The sequence below is a fragment of the Ammospiza caudacuta genome, chromosome 16, assembly GCF_027887145.1.
Source record: "Ammospiza caudacuta isolate bAmmCau1 chromosome 16, bAmmCau1.pri, whole genome shotgun sequence".
In the NCBI taxonomy this organism is placed as follows: Eukaryota; Metazoa; Chordata; class Aves; order Passeriformes; family Passerellidae; genus Ammospiza; species Ammospiza caudacuta.
In genome coordinates, this window is record NC_080608.1 from 18,593,253 (window position 1) to 18,617,544 (window position 24,292).

The 24,292-nt window shown below is 40.7% G+C and overlaps 1 protein-coding gene across 1 annotated transcript in view; it reads left to right on the forward strand.

Annotated features, from left to right (window-relative positions):
- Positions 1-124: 124 nt before the first annotated feature.
- Positions 125-24,292, forward strand: part of KDM3B (lysine demethylase 3B) — a 47,734-nt gene continuing 23,566 nt past the window's right edge. The window contains exons 1-13 of the mRNA XM_058815114.1: positions 125-340; positions 3,826-3,993; positions 6,324-6,437; positions 6,915-7,020; positions 8,420-8,544; positions 9,959-10,027; positions 10,950-11,525; positions 13,914-15,156; positions 15,521-15,722; positions 17,031-17,245; positions 18,285-18,437; positions 19,444-19,551; positions 23,871-23,998. Of these exons, the coding sequence (XP_058671097.1) occupies positions 170-340; positions 3,826-3,993; positions 6,324-6,437; positions 6,915-7,020; positions 8,420-8,544; positions 9,959-10,027; positions 10,950-11,525; positions 13,914-15,156; positions 15,521-15,722; positions 17,031-17,245; positions 18,285-18,437; positions 19,444-19,551; positions 23,871-23,998 (3,378 nt within the window). The 5' untranslated portion in view covers positions 125-169. The remainder of the gene's footprint in view (positions 341-3,825; positions 3,994-6,323; positions 6,438-6,914; positions 7,021-8,419; positions 8,545-9,958; positions 10,028-10,949; positions 11,526-13,913; positions 15,157-15,520; positions 15,723-17,030; positions 17,246-18,284; positions 18,438-19,443; positions 19,552-23,870; positions 23,999-24,292) is intronic.

Below are 24,292 nucleotides of genomic sequence, written 5' to 3' on the forward strand. Positions count from 1 at the left end.
CCCGGGTCCCGCCTGTCCCGCGCGGGGCCTTGTGGGGCCGGGTCGATCGCGCAGTGCACGCCGGGACGGCGGCGGGCGGCGCTCAGGCCCAGCGCGGGGCAGGAGCCTCTCGGTGCCTCGGGCGGCGGCTGCGGCCGGAGCGCTCGGGCGGCGGCTCTGCCCGGCGGGGATGGCGGACGCGGCGGCCTCTCCCGTGGGGAAGCGGCTTCTGTTGCTGCTGGCGGCGGGGCCGGGCGAAGGCGAGACGGCGGGGTCCGAGCCGGGGCCTGCGCTGCCCGCACGGGCCTGGCGGAGCGGCACCGTGAGGGCCATGAGCGGAGCGGTGCCCCAGGACCTGGCGGTGAGGCCCGGGGCGAGAGTGGGGTACACAGTACCGTGGACGGGGCCGCGGGTCGAGCCTCCCGTGAGGGCTGCGGGCGGTCCGGGCTAGACTGGGGGCGGGCGGGGTGCTGCGGCCGAACTGTGCCGGCGGCCCGAGCCCTCCTGCAGCGCCGGGCCCGCCGGACGCGCTCCGGGGCTGGAAGCGGCGGGTCCAGCCTGCGACGAGCTCAGCGGCGGAGCGACCGGGCAGATATGTGAGGGGTCCGGTACCGCCGGTGCGCTGGTTGGAAGTAACATAGGTGTAAAACAAATACGTCTGGGACATTTCTGCTGCTGATGGATATGTATGTATATAACCCCAATGCGTTGTTTTGGGGTTTTTTAGGTTGTTTCATTTTGTTCTTCCGCCGGGAAGATGCTAAGTATTCTCGATCACCATGAATTATATATGAAAATACATATTGAGTGCTGACTTTTGAGTGAGGCTCATCCATTCGAATTTTTCTCAGGTTTTGTATTTAGTTGTAGGAATTTGGGCTTCATGTAATGTATTTAAGCACTCTAGCATTTGTCTGGTTTTTTCCTAGTATAGCTCAGTTAAACGTTTGGGTGGAGATCCTAAAAATGTATTGGTGGAGTGTCTCTTTGCATGTGTCGATTCTGCAGGTACTTGCTTTAAGTGCTGGCATGCTTTGGAGGGCTGTGTCTGATTTAGTGTCACATGGTAGTAGGAATGAGGTTCTATGTTTGTGAAGAGTTTTAGTTCTCTTTATGATCAGTTTTTTAAAAATTAGTAGTTACCATAAGTTCTTTGGGCTTGTTTGCAGAGCTCCAGATTTGAGCTGTTACCTTGACATCTATCCTCTAGTGTTACTGCTTTCTTGTCCTTGTTCTAGAACTGCACCTACAGCTGTCAGTACAAAGCAGTGTGCTAGGTTTGACTCTGCAAATTGGGTGGGCCTGGCATCCTATGTCTGCAGTTGAGAGCTGCGGTTGTGTACTCTAGCTGCTGCCTAACTTCTTCAAGGAAGAGGAAGGAAAAGCCCATGCATAAAGGGTTTCTTCGAAAGGGAAATGTGTCAGGTCTTTGAGACTATCTGAATTGTGAAAGTGTGTCGGGGCTAAGATCCAGCTGAAGAGCCGCTCTTGTAGCAGACTGCATTGGACATGTGTGTCATCAGTAGTCTTGCATTTTCATTGGTGTGTGAATTCATTACCTTCATTCAGCACTGCAGTTCTCTCCCCAGCTCCTTTCATCAGTACCCTTCCACTTAATACTGTTTCAGGGGTGTAGCTGTCTCTAAACAGTGTATTCTCAAAAATCTATGCAAGAACTGTAAGATGTGAAATGTGTAAAATAGTCGAGGCAGAATTTAGAGTAATCTGGGACATTCAGTGTTTTCATGGACTCTTCCATGCATAATGAATGCTGCTGTGACATTGGCAATGATATGCTATTGGAAAAGAGTTCTCTTTAAAGTAATTCTGTCAGAGTTGGCGGGCACCAAGCAGTCAACCACTGTTTAGGAAATACTCTTCTGAGGTAACAATGTGGACTAGGTGTGATAAAGGCTGGGAAAAATTTATTTTCTACTCTTTGGTCTACATAAGTCTGTCCTTTCTCATAGCATCCTGCAAGGATGGTATCTATTGCTAGCCTGTAGTCTCATGTTGGCCTTACAGAAGTACAAAAGTGCAGTTGAATATCTGCACCTTTCTAGGGCAGAAATCTTGGGAATAGACAAGAAGTATAAAACTTAAAAGTATGGGTTTCATTGTTGGCTTTTTTTTTCCTGGTAGAGTAAAGCCTCTGAGAGATCTTTGGGTTTTTTCGCCCTGTAAAATTTTGGTTACAGAGAGTAGCTCTTAGACCTTCTTACTTTGATATAATGTGGAGTAACCTAATTGTGGTTAGTCCACAAAAAAATACATATAAAGGTCAGTCATAGTTGTCATCCCATATTCAGAGCATCTAGAAGAAATCCTGAGGAAAAATTATGCTGCTATTAGAAAACAGCTTTGCCTCTTCTAAATGGAAACAGGCGTTACCTGCTTTCTCAAAATGATTACTAGAACAGGATCATTAAAGACCTTTTGGGCTTTATCTCAGTCTGTTCCTAATATTGTAAAATTGCATGCTAATGGGAAAATAAGTCAATGTGTCACATGAAGGGCAGTACTGCTTTTCTTATGTGAAATAGAAGTATGAGAGATCACTGTTTTAATGGATAGGCAAGCTCTATAATACCATAAAAGTTAGGAGGCCTGGGACACAAAGTGTTTTGAGTAGGGACTACAGACAAAATAGCATAAATATAGTATTAAGAAACCTGTAGGTCCACTGAAAACGGAAAGATGTTCAGTCTAATTTCCACTATATTGCTGAAAATTGTTTAAGTGGTGGAAGGATATCTTGGAAGGTCTGACACTCTTTCTCAGCAGGGCAGCTTAAGCAGTAATGGAGTTCAAGAATTCATCAAGAGAGTTACTTCATATTCTTCCCTTGGGGTTTGACCTTTTGAGTCTGGGGGGAGGAATGGAGTAGAGGAGTTAAGTGGTCTCTAGTACTTCTTTTAATATGGTGTATTGGTAAAGCAGAGAGTTGTTTGTCTCTGGTTAGCCTTGTTGCTTCCCAGTGATGGTTACAAAACCCTGTTTTGATATCTAGCTTAAAGTGTTCCTTAACTGATCTGTTCATCTGACATGTTTGATTATATTTGGCAAGTGTGTAAGTTCTGTAGATGAGAGATTGGAATGTGACTTTTCTAACAGATAATAGCTCCAGTTTTTAGGACATGGAATGAGATTTGAAACCTTAGCATTCTTGCTGTGTAATTTCAAATTATTTTAACAGTTGTCCTTTGTGATAGGAAAGAAAAAAGAGAATGATAGAGTAGTGATTTAGATTTGTAGTGTGTATAGTGTAGTTTATATTGTTACACTTGTAAATAAGATTATTAAAAATCTAGCAAGTAGGTAATTCTGGGTAATCTCATGCCATCCAAAATATTTGCATTTGTTCAGGGAGTTTAATAACGTACAAGACAAGACAAAGCTTCCGATTTAGAATGGGTTTTGCAAACACAAACCCAGGCTGAAGCATTTAGTTCTGTGAATGTCAGTTAACCATACTGATACAGGCTGTCTATTGAAGTGCCAGGTAATAGTGTTGAGATTCTCTAAAAAATCCTACTGTGAAAGAGGCTTACCTTGAGTCATCATCTGTATTTCGGGATGAACAATTTTCATGTCTTTAATTTTGTATAGGAAAACACAGCATTTGGAGCCAGTGATGTATGTTTGGGCTTAAATAGTTTTTCATAGGTTAGTGATGGTTAATTTGATTCCTGTAGCTATGTAGATGTATTCTCAGTAATAACATTGCGATACTTACCCTGATTTTTCTTACTAAAATTGTGGTCTCATTTTCCATAAGGATTATAGGAATCTCATTTTCTATTAAGTGTCTGAAAAGAGATGATTATTTATTTTTTTTTAAATCAGATCTTTGTGGAATTCGATGGCTGTAACTGGAAACAACATGCGTGGGTGAAAGTCCATGCTGAAGAAGTTATAGTGTTGCTGCTGGAAGGATCATTGGTTTGGGCACCTCGAAATGATCCTGTTATGCTTCAGGGGACTAGAATCTCGCAGGCGCAGTGGCCTGCGCTGGTGAGTATTTGACCAGAAGCCCTTAGATCCTCAGAGATCATCAGCTCCACTGTGAAGCTCAATGCTTGGATCTTGTACAGGGCACCATTTTGCAGGTTCAAAAATTGCTTGGGGCATGGACTTTTACTAATACGAGTTCCTTAACTGGTACTTAATAGTGCCTTTGGGAAGGCATTGGAGAGGCAGTATGCTTCCAGTTCCTACCCCAGAACTTGCTATGACATATTGCACAGAAAAGTGATATTTACTATTTAAAGTTAGTCTCTGAAGAGATGTGTTATATATCTGAAAAGATTATTTTTCCCTATTTTAAAACCTTGTGTATGTCAGGCTTTTCTGAATTGTGAGAATAAGCCTTTTGGTCTTACGAAGGACTTTCCAGAGCTCTGTATGGTAAAGGCTGTTGCATCAATCGAATAGGCATACCAGAAGGCAATCTTCAGGAAGAGAATACTGTGCCTGATATATAAACCACAAATTGGCCACTCCGAATCTAAAAAATCTATTTCTGTTTTGTTGTCAGCATTAACTAACATGACGCACAAAATTTTCTCATGTTTCTTGATGTGGTTAACCATATTACTATTTACATGGCAGTTACATGTCAAGACACTTAAAAACAAAGCCAGTTTATTTTAGCTAGCATATCTGAATATGCCCATTCTGCAAACATCTTGATGAGTAGTATATATTGAAGGTCATTACTTATATATTTCTTCTCTTAGTGACTTCTGAAGAGGAACGATCATTATATGTGGGAATCCTTACCTCATTTTTATGCTGTTTAATTTTTATTATTTGTCCCTTTTGTTTCTTTTGTCCTCCCACAGGCCTTGGACTGTTTGGTACCCTACTCTCTGCTTTTTAATACATTTTGAACATAGATACATTGAAACATTTTTTCCTGTCAAGGATCGTGTGCCTTGGTAGAATTTGAATTTAATGTTTTGAATGGGCATTCAGGCTCAAAGCACTAAGTTCATCACTGCATCTTTCTCTGAGGATTTCTTTTATTGTGCTTGGCTTAAGGCAGAAGAAGACCAGGCCTTTACAGCAGTGATTCTGTAGAGAGTATTTTTTCCATAGGTGAAGTTTGCTGTTAGTGTATTTCCAGCTTGTCTCCAAAAATGAACTCCAGTTAGTTTCATCTGGGAAACTGTTTTTACACAGGATCAGCGTCTTTCAGTTCATTTCCAAATTGGTCAAAATCTGAGTGATTTGGGGGGCGTTACCATGTTCTGCATGCTGACTGTGTAATTCCAGACTCTTTCCACTACAACTCAAGGTTTATCTGTAGGCTTGCTGAAAAAATGTTTCCATCCCCTGTACTCTGGACAGCCACGTGAGCATTGAAGCTTTCTCTAGGTACTACAGGCCTACTCAGATAACTGCATGGAAATGCAGATTGGAGTTAGTCAAAGCACCAGAGTACATACTTGCAATGGGAAACCAACTGCTTAGCATTACAAAGGGAATGGTATGTTTCAGGAGTGTGGGGGATGGTGCGTTTTGGTTCTTTTTTTTGTTTGTTTGTTTAAGATATATCACTTATGAATGTGTTTTCATTCTTCATTTTCTCTTTTTTTGTAATCCTGTTTGCTTTCAGGAGAGGGTTTTGCATAAACTGAGTAACTAAATTTTTATATTTATTCTGTTGTGTACGGGAGAATGGAATGTAAACAAACTTGATGAGAGCTGTTAAAGGAAAAATGTCATGAATACTTGTGTAAAAATCATATAGGTGAGAGCATGAGACAAGTAACACATTTCAAAGACTCTGGTTGTCAACTTGCTCTTCCGTCAGCAAGTTATGTTATAAGGTTTTCTGATTCTACTATTACAAGGTTTCTGAATTCACTAGGTATTTTTAGTGATTTGCTCTGCATCTTGAACATCAGTAATACACTTGCTATGAACTTCAGCTTTTCACAAACCACTAGCCAGGCTATATCTGAAATATGTTAGATAGTTTGAACTATTAACCAAAGCTTTTTTTAACCTTAACCAAAGCTTTTTTTTTTTTAGACCTGAGCATTAGAAGGTGCTTACCTATGAAAAACCAAACACCCCCACAGGTGTTTTCATTTCTTCTTTAAGATTTACTGAAAAAGTGGATCCAGTTGCCTGTAGTTCCTGCTTGTAATGGAAGAATTACTGACTTAGACATAATGACTAGTATTTTACATTAAAACTCAAGTACTTGGCAGTACAAGTTGAGAGATGACGATTTAAAACTTTTTAAAATCCTGAGTAGTATGAAATCAACTGTTGTTGGCCTATATGTGTGCTCAGTCATTTTGGTAACTTTTTTTTTTTGTTTTTCCTCACAGACCTTTACTCCTCTAGTAGATAAGCTGGGATTAGGCTCTGCGGTCCCAGTGGAGTTTCTTCTGGACAGACATTTACGTTTCCTGTCTGATGCCAGTGGATTACGTTTATTTCAGGTATTTGAACTATGTTCAGTTGAAATGTAAATTTAGCCTTGTGCTATGCTTGTAAGATTAGTTTTGGGGTTTTATTTACTGTTTCAACAACATACCCGTTTTTCTCCTTTCACTGCCCTGTCACATATTTGTATTTGTTTCCCTGCCTTTCAAGGTCCTTACACTGACCTCTGTTTGCATTCAAAAAGTACTGGCACACTCTACATGGTTCAATTGGAGAGCTACCTGTCATTGTGTAGCTGTTAATTACAGTGGAAGTTTTGTCCTCAGAATTTCTATGAATACATATTTTATATATACAGCTTTTGCATAGTTAATTCCCTTATTACTCCTGGCATGTTCAGTAATATTTTTCTTAATTTTACTTTTTTTTATTTTGTCAATCTGACTGCAGTCCAAGAAGAGCTGTTTTGTAAAACCTAATGTTTCTATTATCCAAGAAGACTATACTTTATTAAAACTGTTTGTTTTTGGCAGATGGGAACAGAGAGTCAAAATCAGATTCTACAGGAGCAGCCTTCCCTAAGAGAATCTGTCAATGCGCTGATCAGTGACCAGAAGCTTCAGGAGATATTTAGTAGAGGTGAGACGTGTTTTCTTTCTCAGAGCTATTTTGTTGCGCAGCCGCTGTAAGGCTACGCTGGAATTTGTGAAGGGGGATAGTAACAGTATCTGTTACTGTTTCATTTGGAGGTCAATTTTCCATATTTTGCAAGTCTTTTACAAAGTAACTTTATCACCGATACAGGTAAGCAGTTGCTTAGATACAACCAGAAATACCTACTGGGAATGGTCGCGTAAGGTGTAGTTAAAGTAGGGCAACGTCTGTGTATTTACAACTTCCCTATTTTAAGTTTTACTTTTGAATTTTTAAAGTGTTGGTCCTTTTCTATGGTTCTGTTCTGTAACTGTGGGAACTTTGAAGTGAAGTTCCTTTGTAGCTGCTGATCCTCGGAAACTTTGCTTGTAATAGCAATTCAAATTTTGACGTTTTGATAATTAATACATCAGTTGTTTAAGTTGAATATATGTGTGGATGTGGCTGGTCAGCATAGAGTTAATATCTGTTGTCTGGATTGTGTATTAGGGTTAAGCCTGATTGTGGCTTTGGTTGTCAGATTTGGGTCATCTTGGTCAAGTACTAAAATTATTTCTATCCAGAGTTCATGTGCCAGAGAGCCACCCTACAGACAGGCCGCTGTCTTACATCTGAAGGAAGATGTAGTTCTTCATGGGAATTTGGTGCCTTTTGGTCAGATAAAACGTGTGTTCATAGAAGTTCTGAGGACAATACTTTTTTGATGAGCAAGTAGCTTAAGAATTGTCCAGTTTGAAGCCTTCTTCTAAAGTGCCTAGTTCTGGCTGTGTCACATACAGGTTGATGATCCAAGATAAGCAGAGGTTTTATTTTGTCTAGACTTAGGGTGGGAGGAAAGCTCAGCATGCTGATCTGGAGAGCAAGGGCAGGGTGAGAGGAAACCTTTCTGTAGATGATCTGTTATCTGTATGAAAGAGCTAAGTCTGGTTGGTTTAGAGATGTTGGATATCCGAATATATGTTTTTACTCTGAAACACATAGCTTTTTATCTGGGATTTGAAACATCTGGGCTAAGTCAGAATAGTGGGACTGTTCACTGGATTGATGGTGCATAATTACTAACCTGTAGGTTAGAAAACAAAATAATTTAGTTAGCAAGGAACCCCCATGTAACTTGATTTTGTCAAAGGAGTGAGTTAATTTTGGTCTTTCACGTTTGGGTTTTTTAATGTGTAAGCTGTATTCATGAGTTACAGCAATGAGGACCTATTGACTTTTTAGGATAAAATGCCTGCTTACACAGGATTTGCAGGAGAAGCCCTGGTGTTTTAATTTCTTTCCACCTGGAAGATGACACTTCAAGCCCTAATTAAGTGCACAGAACCATTTTATTGTATGACACAAAGCTTGTTTGGAAAATGTCCTCAAAGTCCTTCTTTTCCAGGTCCTTACAGTGTCCAAGGCCAGCGAGTTAAAGTTTATCAACCAGAGGATGAAAATAGCTGGCTCTGTGGTGTTGTGAGCCACCAAGACCCAATAACTCGTCTTATGGAAGTGTCTGTGACTGAGGTAAAAATATGAAGTGCTACTTTGGTGTTCCTAAAATACCATTCCTCAATATCTGTATGTGGAGAATGACAGCTTCACCAAAACTTGTTATTTTGGGTTGTTTTTCTGCTTTAAAAGATAAGTAATTATTTGTGTTGTGATTCACAGGGTTTTTTTTTTCCTATTAGAATGACTTTCTTGAAAAAATGATGTCACACAGGCCACTTCTATTAAAAAAAAAAAAAAAGCTGTAAGAGTTTAATTGGAAATTAGTGCTGTAAGAAAAAAATATTGGAAATTACTCTCCAGAAGAGAAAGCATGCTGATGCATAGAAAGCTACCTTCTGGGTCCCTTACATTGTGGTTTTCCTATGCCTTCTCTTGGTTTCCATCTGACAGACTGTACAAATAGTTTGAAACAATTTTAGCAAAGCAGATGGAGTCTTTATATAAATAAATTTGATTTATATATTTTAGCTCAGACTATTTACTTTTGCCCTGTTCCTATCAGTAAACCTGTGTACAGCACAGAGAATCTGCACTGCTAGTTGCTGGTTTTATTATGTGCTTCTGTGCAGTCTGACAGGTAGCTCAGTCTTGCCAGTGGCCTGCTCCTGATAGCTTCCTTTTTCCAGAACAATTGGGAGCAGGTCCATGGTGCTGTCTAGCAGTAGCATGCATCTTGGTTTTTAGATCCCTTCTTGTGTCATGCACCCACTGCCCCTGTACCCTTTTCCATGTGTAGATGGAATGCACTGAATGAGCAGTAATCCTACACTCTGACTACTGCTATTGCTGGCACACAGGGAAAAAAGTATACTTTGTATGGTAAATCAGCATAATACTTTATAGAGGCATAAAAATTGTGGAGTTATGTGCATTCAGCAGATATGTGCTAGGAAGCACAGAGTTTCCTGTGTACTTACTGTGAAATAGAAAGGAACCTCCAAGAACAGTTACAGAGATTGGATATGTGTTGCTTCTTTTGAGGAGACGCTGATGAGGATACTTGGGCTAAACTGATGTGCTTCTTCCAGTAGTCCTTTCTAGATCTAAGGGGGTGAACATGTATGTAACAATGTTAAATGAAATTCAAGAGTTACATTTAATGCAATGAATACCTTTAGAAATGCTCAACAGAGCAAATATACAAACAGTGGTAGGAATCAGATCTGAAAGTTTTTGAAATAGAGAAGGAGCAAAAGGATAGAAGGTAAACTAGAAGGCTGTAGTATTACTAAGAAAGTGACATAGTAAAAGGTAAATAAAGATAGTAAAAGGTAAATAAGTAAAAGAAGAAAAGGTAAATGGGAGAGGGCCTGCACAGTAACAGTGTGTTTAAGTCTCTTATGTTGTTACTATATAATTTGAATTTAAAATTAACCTCTGCTTTCCTTTTTCCTACTTCCTCATTATCAATCTGTCTGAAAATTAGAGTGGTGAGATCAAGTCGGTGGATCCTCGACTGATTCACGTGGTGATGGATAACACTTCTCCAGGCGAGGTAGTACAGCAGTTCATTCAGGTCTTGTATATACAGTGTACAACTTCATAAAATTTTTGATGTGAAATAAGTAAAATCTGGAAAAGACTAAAAAATGATGCAGTGTTGACTTGTGGATTTTGGATAATTTTAGTAAATTTCCTCTTAAAGTTTGAACAGGAAAATTTTGTTTACCATTTTGATGATCGTAGTTTTCTTTAAGCTATCTTCTCTTTTTTTTCAGGCCTGTTTACTAAATTTAGCATGAATCTTAGAGGGATGATCAGTAGCGATGTAACCATGGTGGTTGTACTCCATTTTAAGGTGGAGTGTTGCTGCCTTTTTCTAATAGGATCATTCTGTGCTCCTTCACAGACCTTTTAAGGCATTTCTAAAAATTGCCATCTGGCTGCTGTGTCTTGTAAGCAGGCTTATGTGTTTATGGCATTTCACTGCCTCGATTGAGATGTTCCATTATAATGTTTGAAGCTGAATTTTTACTCTAGGCCAAAGGGCAAGCTATCTCCTGCAGTTAAATATTGTAGGCTTTGTGTAATGAACAGAAAGTGTGCCATTCAAAAGAATCATGGGGTTTATGCTTGGAGCAAAAATTAGTGTGCAGTTGGTATTCATACATCACGAAGAGCTTTGTTGGAGTATTGCGTATTTCTCAGAATTGGCTAGGATGTGGTTCATGCTACAGCAAGGTAGCTCAGCTAAAAAATCACTTGTGCAGATCTTACTCTAGTACAAAAAAGACAGGACTGCGCTTAATGCTTGTGTTCTGTGCTCATATATCATCTCTCTTTAGATGTCTCAATTTGTGATAAAGTGTTCCTAAACTTCAGAGCAGTGTAATATATTCTGTTCTAACAGAAGAAAGTTCTCTGAATGGGTATCTGGCCCGTTCTGTTTAATGATTGCATGGCTTTGTCTGTTATAGGGAGGGGGACTAAAAGCAACTAAATCATCATCTAAAGGGAAAAAGAAGAAGGAAAGCCTGGAGGGAAAGGATGGAAGGAGGAGGAAAAATGTATCAGATCCTGGTTGTGATCCTGCAACAAAGAAGCTGAAGGAGAGGGGTGAGGCAGATAGCAATGGTAGTGATGGAGGTGAGGCAAGCAGAGGTCCCTGGAAAGGAGTCTCCGGTAGTGAAACAGGACTGGATCCAAGGGCCAAGCAGTTGCCTTCATTTCTTCCTCAGATTAGTCGCAATATTCGTTTTGCTACTTACACCAAAGAGAATGGCCGAACATTAGTAGTCCAAGACGAGCCAGTTGGTGACACACCATTGCCCTTCACTCCATTTTCTTCTGTGGCTGGACAGCCATTACAAGTTGGATCTGGGTGTAAAGAGGCAGGAAAATCACTGGAACAGGTTCAAGGCACAGTGACTTCTGCAACCGCAGTTACTACAACTGCTTTGACACCGGCAACTGTGAGGATCTCTGATACCAGTTTGCCTGCTGTTAGTGGACAGGAGAAACTGAAAACAGTCCGATCGCAAGCCCAGGGAGAGGTGAGTAGCTCATGGTCCCACTTGTTCTAGAAAGATTTACATGTTTGCAACAGATGTTCTGCAATATACTCTTGTTAAATTGTGTGTCCATCGAACTGAAAAAAATACTTTTTCTCTCATGAGTCCATCTCCTCCCAAAGAAAACCAGTTATCTGACCTAAGAAATTACTCAAAAGAAAATTGAGATAATTGGTGAAGTAGTAAGAGATAACTGCAGCACTCTTGTGCTTATCCAGCTTCAATCTGAGAAATGCAGCTTTAAAATAATGCTAAGCACTGCACTTAATTAATTTTGTTGTGTCATACAGAAGACAGCCCTCTTAAAATCTCTTGCCTTTATATAAACAAATCTGCATGCACATGTACACTGAATTGAACATTCAAGTTACTTAAAGAAAAAAAGCCTCAAAACCAGAAAAACAATGAGCCTACATTTAGAAGACCTTTAAAAGATGCCTATCTTGTGTGTTAGAGCTGTGTTACCTGTATAGTAGAAAAAGGAGCCAGTTGCATTGTATACTATATAGGACTAAACCCAAAGAAATAATTAAAATATTTGAGATGAGAGATCAGTCTGGAAGCAACTCGAAGGCCTTTTAGTTATGCCTTTGTTTACAAGGAAAAGAGTAGAAAAATAAAAGGGAAACCCTGTTAAAGGCAAAATAGAAAACTTCTAAAATCAAATGAAGGTTTGTAAAAACAAAACAAAAATGAAACTCACCTCAGTTAAATACAATAAAAATAAAGAATTTTGCCATCTGCTGTGTAAGTAAAGTGAAGAAAATGGGAGATATGTTAAGAGAGTCCAGTGTGATTGCCAGGAAGTTGAAGGCATTGTTATCATCCCTATCTTTTGTATTAGATAATGGAATGAGTGGAAAGGTTAGATATTTACCTTGGGATAAAGATTCCTGGATGGGAAGGTGTAAAGGAGGAATAGAATTGTAGAAAACAGGAGTGTGTTGCATAATGAGCATAATATAATGTAATATGAACTCTTCTATCCTCCACCCCCCCCCAATAAATAAATTCAGAGTTAGGAGCAACTGCAGATTGTGTAATTGTACTGAGAAATTTTGGTACCACCTCTCCTTCTTTCCCTCTCTCCAACCCCATATCACTTTTTTAAAACATTAATAATTCAGCTTCAGAGTTGGCTAGCAGGCCATTAGTCCATTTTAAACTATTTTTTTGAGGGAGGGAACCTGACATAAATCAGTAAGAGCGTTGCAGATAGTTCATATATGTTACTATTTCAGACTATCTACTGTATCATAGTGTAACTGGGTCCTTGAGATGACTTCACAACCTTTGTTTCCATTCAAATTCATATTCTTTTAAAAACTCTTAGAACAGAGTTTTCTAAAATTATTTTTGTCTCTAAAAAGAAATATCGAAAATTCTAATATCTGGAAGAAATGTCAATAGGTTTTTGAAGTTATTACAGCTGTAGATTGGTAATGAGGAACCGGCTAAACGTTAGTATGCAGTCAGGTAGGTGTGCAGGGACACTAGTGACCAGTTGGATGTGTTGCACAGAGTCTGTGGTTTTATTTAGCATGACCTTGAAATAAAATTGTGTTAATGATGAGCAGATTTCTAAGTGGAAACTCAAAGAAAAGGAGTAGAGCTGATCTAAATGATTCTGTGAGGAACTAGTCACAGTATATAATCAGTTATAGTAGGACTGTCAGAATTGGAAAATCTGAACAAGTACCAATTGAGAAGAGAGCAAGTGAATATTCTATAGCACGGTTATGGTTCTAGTAGAAATCTGTCATTCACAAAACTTTCCTGTATTTAATGGTCATAAAAAGTAAGTATTTTGTGCTTAACCTCTACTGAGTTGTTCCCTGGAAGGCTCCACATCCTAGGCATCTGTCTACCTGCCAGCAGATGTGAGTTATGGGGATCAGGAATAGTTTGTCTGCTGACTGCTAGGAGCTTGCTTTGTTTACTTAACTTGCAAACTAAGATACTTATTTCAGGGGTGCTACTTAAGTAGATGAAGCTTATCAGAATGCTCTTGGGGGAGGGTGAAAGATTGGAGGGTATTCAAAAATAGTTTCAATTATGGTTCCCTTTTTGTTGATTTGAATTCAAATTATCAGCAGTTTTACTAACTTGCTTTTCTCTGAATTAGCTTACCTGTCTGGTGCCTCACCTTTGTTCTAAAGTATGATAAGATATTAAGTATTAGTTTTCTCTGTGTGTCTTCAATTTCAATAGCTTGTGGGTAGGAATCTTTAAAGAAGTAATTGTAAGTCTGCTGGAATTTTTTTTTCCTGATGGGTAAGGAGAATGCTGATAGTACTACAAGATGAACTAAAGTAGTCGTGTTTCAAATAACAATTTATAATGGACTAATGCTTACTAATTTTGTTCCAGAATTCCCGAAATTCACTTTTGGCTTCTTCTGGATTTGGAGTCTCTCTCCCAAGTGCTTCGCAGTCCTTGATATTTGGGGCTGGAAGGAGCCAATCAAATGGAGTGATGGCTCCGGAAGGCAAACCTTCTGGATTTCCTTTTGGCTGTGGTACTGGACAAGAGGCTCAAAAAGATTCTGATTCATCCAAGAACTTATTTTTTCAGTGCATGTCCCAGAATCTTCCTTCCAGTAACTATTTCACGGTCATTTCAGAGAGCTTGACTGAAGATGTCTCTAGTCGAGACTCATTCAAGCAGTGTACAGAGAGTGTGGGTGCTGGGACTTGTAAAGGTAAAATTCTTTCAGTGGACTGTAAGCCAGGAGCCCAGTCTGGTAGTTCTGTAGAGCGGAAGCTGCCTGTGGAATCTATGCCTACCCTTACTCCAGCCTTTTCACGAAGTCTGTTGAATACTCGTCCCTCTGATAGCCATGAAAACCTATTTTTACAGCCCCCAAAGCTGTCACGAGAGGAACCCTCAAACCCTTTCCTGGCATTTGCTGAGAAAGCAGAATTCAGTCCTTTCAGTGGCTTTGCATCTTCATCTCAGACAGGGGTTTGTGCTCTGTCAACACCTGTGGGTCATAAGGCCACTTCTGGCTGGCCGGAATCACTCACCTGTACAGACTCTTTAGCTAAGAAGAAAACCTTGTTTATAACAACTGACTCCTCAAAGATGATCTCTAGTGCTTCTGGTTCAACAGCTACTGCTGGTGTTCAAAGCCCTTGCACTGTAGGGAATGGCCGTTCCAGCTCACCGAGCAGCAGCCTGACACAGCCTATTGAGATGCCCACACTATCCTCCAGTCCAACAGAAGAAAAACCAGCTGTTGGGCCTGGGCAGCAGGACAATCCTCTTCTGAAAACTTTTTCCAATGTGTTTGGCAGACATCCACCTACCCTTTTCTCTTCACAAGCAGAGTTTCCACAGGAGAAGAAAGCCCCTTTTGAAGCTGTGAAAAGGTTCTCGCTAGATGAGCGGAGCTTAACGTCCAAACAGGACTCCGACTCCAGTACAAATAGTGATCTGTCAGATTTGAGTGACTCTGAAGACCAGTTGCAGGCTAAGGCTTGTATGAAGGGTATCCCAGACCATTTGATGGCGAAGCTAGGCCCCAATGTGGAGCGCAATGCAGAATTACTGCTGGGTAAAGGAAAGGGGAAGCAAGCCCCAAAGGGCCGGCCCCGCACAGCTCCCCTAAAAGGTGATGACTTGAATGCAGATTATGTTTTGGAAGCACGAGGAGGTGGGATACTGGGTTATCTCCTGTGTAATGAACTGTGTAAACTAACCACAGTTGTAGACCTCTTTCATATTCAGTAGGCAGCACACAGGATGCTTACAGGGCTGAAGCTTAATGCTTCATGGATGTGAATTTGGTGTTCACTTTGATAAATGTTTAAGCCTGTGTGTCAGGACAGAAGTGTGGTATGCTGTAGGCTTGAACAGACTTACTGTTTTACATGGGTATGAACATACAGATCTCTGAGAAGATGATTGTTGGAGCCAGTATCCTTTTGCTGTTGCAGTTAACTGATAGATTTTTACTTCTGCTTTGCCTCACCCAGTTGGCCAGTCTGTGCTGAAAGATATGAGTAAGGTGAGGAAGCTGAAGCAGTCAGGTGAGCCTTTTCTCCAGGATGGCTCTTGCATCAATGTAGCTCCACATCTGCACAAGTGTCGGGAGTGCCGTCTGGAGCGGTACCGCAAATTTAAGGAGCAAGAGCAGGATGACTCAACTGTGGCATGTCGCTTCTTCCATTTCCGGAGGTGCTCAAATTCTTCCTTTTTTCATATGTAGTCTGTGTGCAGAGCTTGGGCCATGTCCAAGCACAATGTTTTATTTATTAAATATGCTTGGGTACAATAATGAAGGTTTTGAGTGTCTTGCATTTCTCTGCATCACCTGATGGGAATTCCCTCACTGGCCCAGAAAGAGCTGCTTTTCAAAGATAAAGCTATAAGATACTAAGTGAGCCTCTGGGTACAGCCTCAGGAAGCTGAATTTGCTTTATTGGGTAGAATTTTACTTGTGGATGGCAATTAATATACAATGACTCTCACTCCTTCATAACGCATTCAGAACAAAGGTAAAATTTTAATCCACTCAAAAAGTAACTAAGCATTGCCAGCATGAGGCTAATGTTTCACCATATTCTGTTGAACACAGGACTAATTTTTAGGAGTAGAATGCTGTGTCTGTGTTCCCTCTGTGTTATATACATGTATTACTCTTCTTTGACCTGTTGTGTTTCTTTTCGTCTTCCTTAACTGTCGATCCTAGCAAGTGCTACACATCTTTTTCCGAAAGTAGTTAAATGACTTTCTGACATGTAAAGGATGAACTGAGTTTTTAGTATGTGTCACCCATCCAGTAAGCATGCTGCTTCTTTTCCTAAGCTTGTTAAAAATTAATCTAGCTTGAGGTTAAAGATAAAATGATTTCTGCTTAAAAATGAAGATATCTTTGATATTGACAGGAGATGCTTAGGGTTCTGTCATACAGTTTTACACCTTTTACCACACAAGGTAAAGGGAGGGTTAACAGCTATTGGTACAACAGTAGTGATTCATCTATGTGGAGACCAGTGCGACAAGGTTTTTTACATATATCATCATGTGAGCTATTGGAAGAGTTGCCAGGTGTTGGCAGCCCTAGCCAGAGCTGAAATACCGTTTTCTCAAAAGGTGGGAAAAACTTTCTGATTAATTAAAACTGAAAGTGACAGCCATTCAGCATCATGCAGCAGGTCAAATTGAATTTTGTTGTCTCTTTCTATTAATGAGATAGAGAAGTGGGATGAAGCAAACTGTAGCAATTTCTTTTAGGTGGCATTTCCCACCAATGTTTACTACGACCTTGGGATTCATTCTAATGGGTGTTGTAGCTACAGCTTTCTATGCCTTATTCTCTGTGTTACTGGTATTTGCATAATAAGTGTACTGTCTGTAGAATGTAGCACTCTAGATGAAGTATTTTTCCTCCCTTTCTGGATTTATGTTCTGATATAGATGTCATTATAAGTTAATTAAAGGTGATTGAGCAGTTTCTCAATTACTCCATCCTATTTCCTGCAGGCTGGTATTTACCCGGAAAGGTATACTACGAGTAGAAGGTTTCTTGAACCCGCAACAAAGTGACACTGATGCTATGAGCCTATGGATTCCTTCTTCCTCCCCTGCAGAGGGGATCGATCTGGAAACTTCCAAATATATCCTGGCCAATGTTGGGGACCAGTTCTGCCAGCTTGTTATGTCAGAGAAGGAGGCAATGATGATGGTGGAGCCACATCGTACGTTGGGCTTTTGTCATGGTTTTTCCCACCCTTTCTGTATAATGCATGTACAATAGAGTGGAATAGAATTGAAAATGTCTTAAAATTTCTTTTTGAAATGTTTCTCCTGCTCTTCCAAAGAGAGGCTATATTCACTCTTGGGTGGGGGATGTAACTGAGGGATCAGAATTCGAGACTTTCTTTTGGATCAATGCAACATTACCACCAAGGAAGCTAATGGTAACTTTCCCAGACATTATTCTTTAATAACTAAATGCAGAAATCAGCTGGCTCATGCTCCTAAGAAAATAGAAATAAGCCCAAACACCTACCACACTGACCAGCTACGCTTTAATGAACAGATTTTCTGATGTCTTCCTATCCTTTCATGCTCCAGGGACCTCATGTAAAAGCTCAGGGTTTTCTAGGGTGGGAGCAGTACCTTAATTCATCCCGCAAGGACTTAACTGATCATCTAGTTGCCAGCTTTCCATTTCAGGGAGAAAGGGTTGGGGTGGGGAGGGGAGGGTACCCAGTTTAGTTTATCACATGGGGATAACTGACTATCTAATTTTTTCCTGTTATTTTGTGGAACATACAAGGACATTTGGAGAACCCCTTCCTTGGCAAATATGTTGGTTTAGAATCTAAATAGTTGATAGAGATCTGATTACTAAAACTAAATACACATTCTTTATGCTTTTATATGTTGATATCACTTGTTCATAAAACTAGCAGAAGATTTGTGATTTTGTTGTAAGTTCCATTAGTGCTCCATTAAATTCAGTTATTACAGAACACTGTAAGGTGCTGCATTTCCTGGTAGTGTGCATTTTGAGACCTGACCTTACCTGTTCTTAGAAATGGGAATTTTAATGGTGTCACTGGACTAGCAACTGAAAGTATGGGGCTATGAAGGTAAAAAATGTGTGTTTCTATACTCTTCCTTCAGGTCATGTTGCTATGAATTTATCAATGTTTCTGTGATACTCTCAGATTAGATGGGAGACGTGCAAAATGTCAAAGCAATAATTCGTAGTATGCCTTCTTTCTATAGAGAAGGTGGCATGGAAGCGAGCAGTACGTGGTGTGAGGGAGATGTGTGATGTATGTGAGACAACACTCTTCAATATTCATTGGGTTTGTCGGAAGTGTGGTTTTGGTGTCTGTCTGGACTGTTACCGGCTGAGGAAGAATCGTCCACGTAGTGGTGAGTACTGGGCATTTTTCTCCCGCTGTCATCTTTGAGCTGAGTATAGTCAGGGAATAGTTTCTGGGAAGTTGTAGAATGTTTTGTGGGAGAGTTACCAAGTATCAGCTTGGAAGGCATGTTTGGAACTTGTCTTACATGCTGCTGTTTCATTCTTCATTTCCTTATGTACCTGTGTTTTATCTATTTGCATAGGGTGGGATTATTAAAATCACAGCATCAGCAGACTCAAGCATAGAGTGTCTACTGAGACAGTTGACTGTCTCAGGCTGTATAGTTCTTTTCCTCAAAAAGTATCAAAGAAAAATTATGTACTATCTTAACAGTTCAGAACTGTTGTATGGGGAACTTGTAAGCAGACACTGCAGAGAAATGCTGTCTTTGATAAGGAGTTATATTGGAAGGTTTTTCTCTTTTTTTTTTTTCTTTTTTTTTTTTAAACTCTGTGACACACCAGGCCTTCTAATTCAGGAAGAAGTTCAGTAAGTTCAATTTTAAGAAGCAGAGGCATGAGAAAGTGGATACCTGGCTGGGTTTTTTGGTGTACTCTACTGTACTGAGACCACTTTGGTAGCATGGATGCAAACAAATGGTAATCCCAGTGAGATTAATTAATGACAGTTACATTATTATATAGAGCACATGTATAAAATACTGGATGTTAATAAATGTGAATACTACTGTGTATTCACTATGATTACTTAGAAAAGTATAATGAGAACAAGAGTATCATATTTTAAAAATTGATGTTAGAAGCCAGGATTTTTAGGTGATTGAAAACAAACTGCTATAGATGACTGAGGGGAAATTACTATGGTAGCTGTATAATCTGTGGAGGCAGAAGTTGCTGTATATCCAGTCCTAATGGTCTGTATTTATAGTTTATTTCTGAGATCACCACGTTAATTTCCTGCACTGTAAAGAATCTAAATAAACAATAGTAATGCACAGATATCCTACATTGTAAAGCTTTAGTACAAAAATCTTTTATTTTTCTTTATTCCAGATACAGAGGAGATTGGTGATGAAGAAGTTTTCTCATGGCTGAAGTGTGCCAAGGGTCAGTCTCATGAACCAGAGAATCTCATGCCAACACAGATCATCCCTGGTACAGGTAATGCTTGAAACACAAAAGGAAAAATAGCAAATTTTGTACTAATTCTGGGCAAGAAAATGGAAAAAAACATAGAGATAGGTGATGTTGTAGCTGATACCTCTTCTAGCATTGATTTAAAGGAAAATTCCACTTGCTACAGCAGAAGGGTTGAAGGGAAGGTAACCCAAGTATGATCAAGCTGTGGATTTGAAGTGTGCATCCTTCTAGTATTAGCTGTGACTTGTTATGGTCAGCTGTTTTTTAGTTGTATTTTAAGTAAATTTGTTTAAATAGCAAGAAAGAGGTTTTTGGGGATGGTTTGGGGATTTTTTTCTTCTTCTCTGGGGACAGGGAGGGAAACTAAATGGTCCATTCTGACTATTTACATAACTGGTCATAAAAATCACAGAATCATAACATGGTTTGGGTTTGAAGGGACCTTAAAAAATCATTTGGCTTCAACCCCCATGCCACGGGCAGGGACTGTCTTCCACTAGACCAGGTTGCTGCAAGCCCCATTCAACGTGGCCTTGAACACTTGAAGGGATGGGGCAAGCTCAGCTTCTCTGGAGAATCTATGCCAGTGCATCACCACCCTCACAGGGAATAATTTTTTCCTAATAGTCAATCTAAACATACCCTCTTTCGGTTTAAAAACGTTGTTCCATATCCTGTCCCTAGAGATCCTGAAAAAAAAGTCTCAGTGCTTATCATCCCCCCTGATGTATTGAAAAGGCACAACAAGATCTCCACAGGGCATTCTCTTCTCCAGGCCAAACCACATCAACTGTCTTGGCCCTTCTTCATAGGAGGGGAGTTCTAGCCCTCTTGTAATTTTCATGGCCTCATCTGAACCTGCTTGAAGAGGCCCATGTCTGTCACGTACTGGGCGCCCCAGAGTTGGAATGCTGAACTCCGGGTGGGGAGGTGGGCTGGGGTAGAGGGGAAGAATCGCCTCTCAGCCTGCTGGCCATGCTTCTTTTTATGTAGCCTAGGCTGCAGGATGGCTTTCTGGGCTGCAAGTGCATTTTACCGAATCATGTCTAGTTTTCCATCTAGCCATGTATCCAAGTCCTTTGCTGCAGGGCTACTCTCAATCCATTTCACTCCCCCACTCTGTACTGATATTGAGGGTTGCCCCAAACCAGATGTGGGACCTTGCACTTGGACTTGTTGCACTTAATGAGGCTTGGGTGGGTCCACTCCTTAGGCTTGTCAAGGACGTGCTGGAATCAGTTGCACACCTTAGCTTGGTGTCATCCGCAAGTTTGTTGAGGGAGTGGTCAATCTCACTGTCAATGTCATTGATGAAGATGCAAAATATTATTGGTCCCAGTAAGGACCTTTGAGGGGCACCTCCTGTTAGTGTTCTCCATTTGGGCCTAGAGACATTTATGATAACCTTTGGATGTGATCATCCAGCCACTTCCTTACCCACAGAATCGTCCATTCATTAAAATGTATCTCTCCAATTTAGTGACAAGAACTTTGTGAGGTACTATATTGAAGGCCTTGCAGAAGTATAGGTAGATTGCAGCTATTAGTTTTTTTGTTGCTTAATGATGCAATCACTCCATTGAAGAAAACCACTAGATTAGTCAAGTGTGATTTGCCCTTGGTGAAGCTGTGCTGGCTGTCTCTAATCTCTTCTAACTTCCATATGTTTTGACATGCCTTCTAGGAGAATCTGCTACATGATCTTACCTGGTTACTGTGGTGAGGCTGACGGGTCAATAATTCTCAGGGTCCTAGTTTTGAACCATTTTAAAAATGGGCGTAATGTTTCCCTTTTCCCAGTCCCTAGGGACTTCATCAGACTGCCAGGACTTTCCAAGTGTGATTGGCAACTACATCAGCCCAATCCCTCAGGACCCTGGGGTGCATCTTACCAGGTTTCATGGACTTTTATATGTTCCAGTTCCTCAGTTGCAGCCCCACCTCAAATACTGTCTGCAGTTTTGGGCATCTCAGTATAAGAAGGACACCAAGCTGTGGGAGTGTGTCCAGAGCAGGGCAACCAAGATGGGGAAAGGTGTCACAGCACAAAGCTTAGGAGGAGCAGCTGAGGTCACTTGTTTTGTTTAGCTTAGAGAAAAGAAGGCTGAGTGGTGACCCCATCACAGTCTACAGCTTCCTCAAGGGGGTCAGCAGATGGGGAGGTGCTGATCTCCTCTCTCTGGTGACCAGCAGTAGGACACAAGGAAATGGAATGAAGCTGCATCAGGGGAGGTTCAGACTCTGCTTCACTGAGTGGGTGGTTGGGCACTGAAACAGACTTTCCAGGGAAGTGGTCAGGGCACCAAGCCTGTCAGGTTCAAGGAGTCTGGATGATGCTCTTAGTTGTATGGTTTAGTGTTAGGTGCTCCTGTGGGGGAGCAGGGAGTTGTTCTCAGTGATCCTCATGGTCTTCTTCCTGCTTGAGATTCTGTATGGTTCTCCAATGAGAGGAGGAACTTTATTCCCCCAGTTTCTCCTTTGAGGTTCAGGGTCTCAAGAGAGGTGAGAAAAGGGAATAAAACTGAAAAATGATGGGAAATAAAAATGTTGAGTATGTCAGCTTTGTCCATGTCAGCTGTCACTTGCCTGGACATCTTATTTAGTGCAGATAGTGCGTGTTGTATACGTTTTCTTTAATCGTCTTTTTCTGGCCAGGATAACTGTTGAAACCCTTATTATTCTCTTCATCCCTTGTCGAATCCATTTTTGTCTTTGTGTTAGGTTTCTTGATGCCATCTCTGCACATCCAGGCAGCATCCAGGATTATGTGTCCGGGTTCTACTGCCTCTGCATTTCATTCTTAGATTTTAGTTTGATCACGACGTCCTTCTTGACCCATGTTCTTCCCTTGCCTTCCTTATTTAATTTTTTACATGGGGGAATTGACAGCGCTTGCACTCGAAGAAAAATGTTCTTAAAGTGCTGCAAGCTCTGTTCTGTTCCTTTGTCCCTGAGTGCAGTTTTCCATAGCATCCCATACACTAATTCCTTAAGGATTCTCCTGAAATTCAGTCTGACTGAATTCTGACTCTACTCTTGATCTGGCTTACACTCCTCAAGGTTGGGAATTCCACCAGGACCTGATCGCTGCAGTCCAGGGTACCACCAGTCTTGACATGTCTGATTAGTTCTTTCATGTTGGTATATGACAGGTCCAGTAACACTTCTTTTGTGGTTGGTCTCTATGTCATGGATTAAGTTACCCTCAAAACACTCCAGAATTGTCCTTCATTGCTTGCAGCTTGCTATGTTGCTTTTCCAGCAGACGTCAAGGTGATTGAATTTCCCTAATCATCATGTGAGCATGATGCTTCCTGTAGTTGAAATAAGAACACTTTTTCAACAGGCTCCCTTTGGCTGAGTGGACTGGAGTAAACCCCAGCAGTGAGGTTTTCTTTGTTGGCTTTGTCCCTCAGTTTGCCCATAAATTCTTGACTGTTCATCGCTGTTTTTCAAAGATAGTTCTCTGTGGTCAGTATGTTGTTCTACATGGAGAGCACCTTCCCACAGTTCACCAGTTCCACAATTAATTGTATCATGCTTCAGTGATAAAGATTAGATTGTCGCTTTCTAGTTGCATAATGGCTTCTGTCTCCTCCTGCTCATCACCTGATCTGCATGCATTAGTATGAAGAGGCCCTCCAGCTGGGCTATCAACCTTACCCCTCTTGATAGGAACATACCCAAATTCCTTTGAGTTATTTCACAGGTGTTTACCTGTTGCTTCCTAATATGTTGGTAACCCCTGGCTTTTGCCTGTTGCTCAAATCTTCACCCCCTTTCCCCATTAAATCTAGTTTTAAAGTTCTCCAGAAAAGTCTGGTCAACTTGTTGGCAGAGGCTTTCTTGCTCTGCTTGGGCACGTGAATCCCATCTGCTCCCAAGAGACCTGACTTCTTGGAAGTAGATTTGTGGTCATAGAAGCAAAACTGTTGAATATGGCACCAGGTATTCATCTGGTCAATTCATTACATCTGTCTGTGTACCAGGAGGATAGAGGTGAACACCTGTGTTCCAGATCCTTTCAGCATTGCTTCAAGGGTTATATAGCTTCTTGTGGTGGTGTAAAGTCACCTCATTGCAGTATCATTGGACCCTACATGGAATAGTAGAAGCAGATGATAATCTGTAGGATTTGCCAGGTTTGGCAGCCTCTCAGTGACATTGTGAAGGCAGTGTTAGCACTGTTCGCCGCACTCTACTGATCAGGGACAATGTCTTGTTATATAGCATGTGACCTTAAAGATACTTTGGCGGTAATACTAAAAAAACTACATGTAGTTTTGGCCTTTTTTTAGATTTCTTTGCATGTGATATTCAAGATCTAACTTCATTTACAGCACTTTACAATATTGGAGACATGGTTCATGCAGCACGAGGCAAATGGGGTATTAAGGCCAACTGTCCATGTATTAACAGACAGAACAAATCAGTGTTGAGACCAGCTGTCACTAATGGAATATCACAGGTATGTAATTTGAAGCTGAAATTACCTTGTTCAACATTTACATTTTAAAGATCTATTAGTATGTTAGATCCATTAAGCTAATCTGTTGTGAAACAGGAATTTTACTTTCTCCATATCACTTTTTAGGGACACGAATTGCATCTGTTATCTACCAAGTAAGATATTATTTGGGCTAATACTCTTATGTAGAAATTGGGGAGGAAGCCATTAATATTGATGCTGTATTTTAAAACAAACCACTATGAGTAGCTTGCAACATGTGTTTTTATTTTGTTGTGCTTCCTGAAGGAATCT